Source organism: Protopterus annectens, chromosome 3.part1 (genome assembly GCF_019279795.1).
Source record: "Protopterus annectens isolate FY-2018-M chromosome 3.part1, PAN1.0, whole genome shotgun sequence".
NCBI classification, from domain to species: Eukaryota; Metazoa; Chordata; order Ceratodontiformes; family Protopteridae; genus Protopterus; species Protopterus annectens.
In genome coordinates, this window is record NC_056732.1 from 1,858,195,111 (window position 1) to 1,858,203,491 (window position 8,381).

At 40.0% G+C, this 8,381-nt stretch overlaps 1 protein-coding gene across 1 annotated transcript in view; it reads left to right on the top strand.

Moving 5' to 3' along the window:
* The window catches only part of LOC122798770 (gastrula zinc finger protein XlCGF57.1-like), a 172,575-nt gene extending 168,539 nt beyond the window's left edge, over positions 1–4,036 (top strand). Inside the window, exon 4 of the mRNA XM_044067881.1 lies at positions 1,514–4,036. Within this exon, the coding sequence (XP_043923816.1) occupies positions 1,514–2,694 (1,181 nt within the window). The 3' untranslated portion in view covers positions 2,695–4,036. The remainder of the gene's footprint in view (positions 1–1,513) is intronic.
* Positions 4,037–8,381: the final 4,345 nt, after the last annotated feature.

The following is an 8,381-nucleotide window of genomic DNA, read 5'->3' on the forward strand; positions in this document are numbered from 1 at the left end:
AAAGGTCTTATAATCACCTATAAATAAACCTGAGTTTACCTTCTCTAACACAAAAAAAGAAAATTTCTTAAACAGGGGACACACTGCAGCGTGAACTGCTAACGCATTAGTACCATCTTTCTTTCTAATGTGACGAGTTTTACATTGGTAAGACCATTAGAGCTCTTAACAAAAGATTTTACGAACATTGTTTAGGCATTAGAAAGAAAGATGGTACTAATGCGTTAGCAGTTCACGCTACAGTGTGTCCCCTGTTTAAGTAGTTTTCTTTTTTTGTGTTAGAGAAGGTGAACTCAGGTTTATTTACAGGTGATTGATTATAAGACCTTTTTGGAGTGTCAAGAAAGTTTATGGCAAATTATTTTGATCGCTAACCAAATTCCTGGCCTCAATGGCACCATTAACATTAAATGTTTTTTAACATTAGCTAGGAACAGGTAGTCAGTTGTGAAGTGTATTTTTATACACACATCAATTTACATAGATACATTTATATATACATTTATATGTATACACATATATATTTTATATATATTTTTTACATTCGTTTTCATTTATTATTTTTATTTACAGATATGTATAGGTTCATAGGTTAGTACTAAGCTAACTGCCCTTGTGAGCCATTTTAAGCCTAGCCAATAATTCCTTGTGAGACTCAAACCCTGAACCTTGTGTTTGCAAGTCAAACACCTTAACCATTAGGTCACCCTCCCAACCCTATATATGTCTTTTATACACCAATACTTGTAAATATGTTGTATAAGTTGTTATTATTTTTTTTACATTTATACAGATTTATTATTATCAATATTGATTATTTAAACATTCAAATATTGAACATTATATTGATGTCTGTTGGGAATGTCATGTGACTTAACTTAATTGATTACTGTTTATAAAGGGATTAATTGTGTAAGGTACTTTGTTCTGAAGAAGCTCATTGTTAATAAAGTGAGTGAAAGCGCTTATTTAAAATTTACAGTCCTGGTATTGGATTTTACTGTTTCCTTTCTGGTGTTATTTTATTTTATCTTGTTTGAAGTTCATTTGGTTTTACTATGACTAATATTGAAGTTAGCGATGACTCATATCAAAGTTAATGGTGACTCATGTAGAAGTTAATTGTGACTAATATCAAAGTTAATAATGATTCATATCGAAGTTAAGGATAACTAATATTGAAGTTAATAATGACTCATACAAAAGTTAATGATGACTCATTCCAAAGTTAATAATGACTCATATTGAAGTTAATGATGGCAAGTACTTCAGACATATTGTTAGAAATGAATAAAGTACAGAATAATTAGTGTTGTCAAATGTAGTTTGAAGAAAACTAAGCCATACTTAAGTGGCAGAAGAGTTTTCTGTTGGCGAGATATTCATTAATGAAATATTTTGCAGTAGCAGTTCACTGTTTAATGCAGCTGTAAATTATTTAGAAAAAGCTTTATCTGAGAGCACATTATGTGGGTCATTATATTCTGGCTCAATCTTTTTTTTTTTCTTCAAGTCACCAGGAATGTGGATTTCACTAAGATCCGAAGTCTACAGTCATTCAAAGGGGAACACCACGATTCTGAATATGACAAATTCGTCCCAGATAAGAAGTCAGTCATAAGACAAGACCTAATGCAAGCTGGAACCAGATACCCTAAATGCTTGCAAAGTAGTAAGAGGGTTATCAGTAAAACTGAAATAAAGAAGCATATGAAAATGTGTACAGGAGAAAGACAGTGCAAATGGAATACTGACAACTGCATCTCATTGCTTGATGATAATAACTTAACTGCTAATAAAATTTGCAGTGAAAAAAGACAAAAGAACACATTGCAAACACATGAGCAAATGTGTGGCAGAAAGAAACCATATGAATGTACCAGGTGTGTCAAGAGTTTTACTGGTAAAAAAAGATTAGCAGGACAGAAGATTATTCATTTCGAACAGCAACTGCATAAATACACGACATGTGACAAGAATTTTACAGATAAGACCATGTTAAGAGCACATCACCTTATCCAAAATGGACAGGATCCTTATAAGTGTACCAAGTGTGGAAAGTGTTTTAGTGATATGAAATGTTTGACAGCACATCAGAGTTGCCACAGAAAGAAAAAAACATATAAATGCACTGTGTGTGACAAGCATTTTGGATACAAATACAATATGGTGAGTCATCAGAGGATCCATACTGGGCAGAAGTCCTATAAATGCAATATGTGTGACAAGAGTTTTTTATACAGAACCTCTATGCTAAGTCACCAGAGCATCCACACTGGGCAGAAACCATATAAATGCACCATGTGTGACAAGAGTTTTGGCTATAGATACAGTATGTTGACACATCAGATGATCCACACTGGGCAAAAACCATATAATTGCAGTATGTGTGACAAGAGTTTCAAAAATAAAACTACTATGTTAAGTCACCAGGTCATCCATACTGGGCAGAAACCATATAAGTGCACTGTGTGTGATAAGAGTTTTGCATACAAAAACAGTGTGGTGAGTCATCAGAGAATCCACACTGGACAGAAACCGTACAAATGCACTATGTGTGACAAGAGTTTTGCATACAAAAACAGTGTGGTGAGTCATCAAAGGAGCCACAGTAGATCACAGGGATCATGCCACAGTAGATCACAGGGTTCATGCCACAGTAGATCACAGAAATCATTCCGTACCAAGAGCTAAGGTGGCAGAAAGAAGGAAACGTGTGGTTCAAGTGACAAAAAAGCAAAAGCATCATTGGTTATTGAAATTGCTACAGCCATTGACTATAGAGACACATAAACTTATAAGACTTAAAGTTGTAAAATATTAAACATGCAAGCAGAAAGTAGAGCAAGTGGAGTAAGGACACATAGTCCCATTTGTAGTAACATCTGGATTAATCAAAATAATTTTAAAGCTTATTTAGAGATTCACAAAGTGTATTACCCAGTATGAACTGCAAAAAGAATAGTTCTGGGTACATTGCACGCTCTAAGAAGAGCATTCTTGGCAAACATCAAAGACTGAAGCAGAATTCATTTCATGAACTTTGATTATGCCTTACCTTAGGAAAGGGATCCATTCTTTTCAAGGTATGTAAAAAATAAACATTTGGAGAAGTTAAACAAAAGCATAAATTTTATAAATTCACCATGTATGCTGAGTTTTATACAGAAAAGTAACATGGTACATCAACAGTATGTCAACTCTTGTGAAAAAAAGGAGATGTTTGAACTAAATTCAATGTCAGGCTGTGGCGTGTGCTTTAATGTGATGGACTATGATATTTACTAAATCTTATCAACACAAAGCAGGTATATCTACTGTCACAAAGATACAGAGAATGATAAATGAGCTGAGTGCACTCGTCTTAGAAAGAAAATGTGCCCAGAATAAAAAGAAAAGCTGGGTGCATTCATCTTGGAATAAAAACGTGCCCAACCTTGGTAAAGTGACTAGGACCAGTGCTGTTAGAAAATGTTCTATACAGTATTTTAAGAATGTGAGAGCTCTTGACCTGGGACCCTGCTAGGTCATGTTCTAAGAGATTCCATTGTGCCAACAGAAATTAAAAAAATTGTAAATCCAGGCAAGCGGCTTGAAAACCATGAGATGGACACTTAAGAACCAAAAAATAAATCATATTTTATTTCTTTACAATAAAACCAGAGTTTCTCAAAAGGGGTTACACGGCAAGAATAGGGAAAATATAAAAGAGGCAACTGAATGAAATGTAAAACTGTCAAGAATTGCAGATGCCAGTCTAAGATCACTTAATAAGAAAACTTTGAGTGAATTACAACAAAGTATTCCAAGAGCAGGAAGAAGGTCCTGGGTATTTACAACTTTAAGAGAGGAGTAAACTTGAGACAATAAGAAACTTAATTTAGTACAGCTCACATACAGAAAATAAGTCAGTGCTGTTATAACTAAAGAAGGACCAACGTTATTTGAAGATACATATAGTCAGATACCCAGACATAATTAATATTCCAAAAAGAGAATAACATGCATACGTCTAATATAGTGATCATTAATACGAAACTCCTTGATCTCTCTCTCTTAAAACCCTACAACTCTCTTTTTGCGCAGTTTTGCACACTGAGCAGCGTCGGGCAGCGCCGCCTAAATAGGTTTAAACTATTCCAGGCTCCACAAAGTCTGCCCTTCACTTTTTCCCTTAGAACTGTTCAAACTCTCAAAGTAATCACTGTTCTCTTTCTAAAGCCATGCACTTGCTCAGCTCTTATAAGGAAACACTAACTAACTAAAACACTACACCCTCCTTGACTTCTCATAAGTATTAGGCTCCCGATTGGTCCTTCCTGATCAAGTGAAAAATCAGTTCCCTTCCCTAATCTGATCAGTAAAAAAACAGTTCCCTATACTAATCTGGTATGTCCAAGGGTCACTTTCAAGGTTACTCTCCAGTCCAGCTGGTGAATCTGGGAATTTTGAGGCAATGTTACAATTGCCTTATGTACACAGACAACCCTCTCCTCCTTCCAACAAACTCTAATACATGTGAGAGATGCAGTTACACAGCCAAACTGGAGGCAGAGCTCTCTCAACCCAAGACTGGCACAGTCAGTCAGGAGGAAAAGGTAACCACCCACACCACAAATCCAGTCTCACACAGACCTATTGCATTTGCATACCCAACACATAAACACACAAAAACATACTCGGAGGCTCTAAATAAAAATCTGCCTAAACAGCAAAGACCTCCTAAGCAGATATCCAAGCAACAGCCACCCCTCAACAATACCCACGAATCACATATCTCACAAAATCTGTGTGCCTCACAGTCACAGCCCTTAAGGCCAAACAACACACCAAATACACTTGTTATAGGGGACTCTATTGTCCGGCACACTTCAGTCCCGCTCACCAGACTGAACAAGGAGAAGGTCATTGTAAGCTGACTGTCGGGTGCCAGGATCCACCACATAACGCAAGCACTCAGGTCACTCCAAAGCAAGTACAAGTATGACTCCGTCATTGTCCATGCTGGTGTGAATGACCTGAGAAGTACCTCCCTGGACTACATGAAAAGAGACACAGAGGAGCTCTTTGACCATGTAGCCCATGCTGGTATGACCCTGACCTTGAGTAGCATCTTGCCCTCACCAAGAATGATGCCACGGTATAAAGACAAAATGATCAGTTTCAACAATTGGCTAAAGTATTGGTGTCATTCAAAGGGGATCCAGTGTCTGTCAGCCTGGGATGACATGCTCGACAAGCCACGTTGCTTCGCTAGGGACGGCTTGCACCTGTCCCCCTTAGGCTTTCGTATACTGGCCAAGGCTCTTGCCACCCCCATAGTGCCTTGTTTAGGCAAGGCTCAAAGGACAAACCCACCTCCATAGACAACCCAAGGATAAAAAAACTAAAGGTATTGCTACTCAATGCCAGAAGTCTAAACGTCAAGATGCACACACTCGAGGCTCTCCTCAGTATGGAGAAAATCGATGTCTGTGCAGTAACAGAAACCTGGTTCAAGGCTCCTGAGAGCACCCCAGCACTACCAGGTTATAACTCATACCATGCATTTCAGCCCCAAAACTCGGACCGAAGCACAAAAGGAAAGGGAGTATCTATATTCATCAAAGATACCTACACCTCCAGGTTAGTGGCACTGCACGAAACATCAGAAACCATCCATGTGCAACTAACAGTGGGCAAAACTGCCTTTCAGTTTGTAGCCTGCTACAGAACACCCTCCCTATTACAGGAACCCCACTTGGCATTCCTGAGAACACTGGAGAATATGAAGGTCTCTCCAAACACTATGTTATTGGGTGACTTCAACTACCCAAACATTGACTGGGAAAACTACTCAAGCCTAAACACCCTCGCCCAATGGTTCCTTGAATTTATAAATTCTTAACGCAATGGAACAACTGGTCACTGCTCCCACAAGAGGGAAAAACATATTTGACCTGGTCATCACCAACATGGGGACTCTATGTTCCACACCAGAGGTAAACCCCTCATTGGTAAGATCAGACCATAAACAAATTTCCCTGGACATCCATATCCCTTCCCCACCCCCAGCCAAGGAAATCACTGTAAAGAATTTCTCAAAAGCCAACTTTGCACTTCTCAAGACTGAGGTGGAATCCTTCAAAGCCCCTGGGCCAGAGGATAATACAGCCCAATCTGCAGAATCCTTTACAAATGCATTCTATGAGCACCTGCAGGAATGCATGGATCATGCTATCCCAAATAAAACCAAGACTCACTCCTCCAAAACAGGAGACCGGTCTGGTGGACCCCGCCATAAATAAACTATACAACAGAAGGAGGAAGCTACTACATGACAGAGCAAAATCCCAAAAAGGGAAGGCATCTCTGATCAGTATTAGCAAGAAACTTCGATCCCTCATAAAATCATCAAAGGCCAGTTTCGAAAGAAAAATTGCCCTAGACAATAAAGATAATCACAAGGCCTTCTTTAGTTATGTCAGAAACATGGGCAGAAACTCCCAGATATGCTCTGAATTGTTGCATAACGGTACAAAATATATCGAACCTACAGACATAGCCAACATCCTGGCAGACAGATTCAGCGCAAACTTCCCCCCAAAGGAGCAAATGCCTATCCCAACTGAATGTAACCTCCCTGACATCACAGATGCACAGGTGAAAGCTGCCCTCTCCAAAGCAAACAACACAGCATCTATGGGACCGGATGGTGTCCCAGGCTGTGTCTTACATGAGCTCCAAGAAGAACTGAACCCTCACATTAAGTCACTGTTCGAACTTAGCCTTACTACAGGATATGTACCCAAGGAATGGCATACAGCTACAGTGGTCCCACTCCACAAAGGTGGTGCCACAACGGACCCAGAAACTATCGCCCCATATGCCTGACTAGTCTGGTCTGTAAAGCTGTGGAGCGTATTATCATGGAACTCATAAACAAAGACATTGAGAGTCTCCAGACACTGGACCCTACCCAATTCGGCTTTGTTAAGTGCAGATCTTGCCTCTTAAACCTAGTTTATTTCTTTGAAACAGTTACCAAAGCCATAGATGAGGGCAAGGTAGTCCACACAGCCTACCTGGACCTCGCAAAAGCCTTCGACACAATACCCCACTCGGGCATCATAAATAAGCTTACCAGCTTAAATATCAACCCCTATATCACAAGATGGGTTGCAAACTGGCTCAGAGATAGAACCCACATGGTAAGAATCGCAGGTGCCATGTCCGAATCCAAACCAGTTACAAGTGGTGTCCCACAGGGCTCAGTTCTGGGACCTCTTTTGTTCGGTATATACTTCTCTGAGGTTCAGGCTAACACGGGGGGATTATGGCTGACAAAGTTCGCAGATGACTGCAAACTGGGGGCCATAATCGAATCTCCAGCTGACACAAGCATCCTCTAAAAGGGTCTCACAGAGACGGATGCTTGGTGCCAGAGCCACGGCCTCAAGCTAAATGCTAAAAAGTGCATAGTCATCCCCTTTGGGGAAAAACAAGGTGCCCACAAATTACCACATAGGTGGTAATCCATTAAGTACAGAAGAAGTAATTAGAGATTTGGGGACCAACGTAGATAGTAATCTCTCCTTTGATAATCACGTTGCCAAAGTGGTTAGAAAGACCTTCTATATAGCCCACCTTATCACGAAAGGGTTTGCATCTAGATCAAGAGAGGTCATTGTGCTCCTCTACTCATCACTCGTCAAGCCCATACTTGAATACAATGCCCCTTTTGGGATGTACCTTACCCGACACCTGCAGCAACTGGAGAGACCCCAAAAGTACCTCACCAAGAGGATCATGGGCTACAAACAGATGTCCTATGTAGCTCAACTAAAGAAACTCCAGCTCTACTCAGTTGCTTACTGCCTACTCAGAGGCGATCTATGCCTGACGTACAAAGTCATGTCAAACCCAGAATTAATGGACATGCTCCACCTCAAAAAATCCAAGTCCCTTAGAGCTACACACTCCAGGGACCTAAACCTCAGCACGAAAATAAATAGGACATGCTGGAGGGACAGATTCATTTCCCAGAGGCTCCCCTCACTCTGGAATAGAATCCCAATTCATGTTAGACATAGCCCCTCGCTGACCCTCTTCAAGCGAAATCTGGACGCATGGATGGGAAATCGCAAATTCACCCCTGGGATCTCTTCTATGTCCCTGCTAGACTGAGGTACAGTAAACTAATCTTAAAAGGGTACCTTCTGTGACCTACTTTACAGAGGCACAGTAGGCTAATCTAATAGGGAGGCAGAAGCCAAATACACTCTGGCTAGGCTTATAAATGCCCTAGGGCAGATAGCCTAGTATCTGCCTATGAACCTAAAAAGGAACACATTGAAAATGAAGTGATCAACCAGAGAAGAAGTGAAGGATTTTAATGGGAA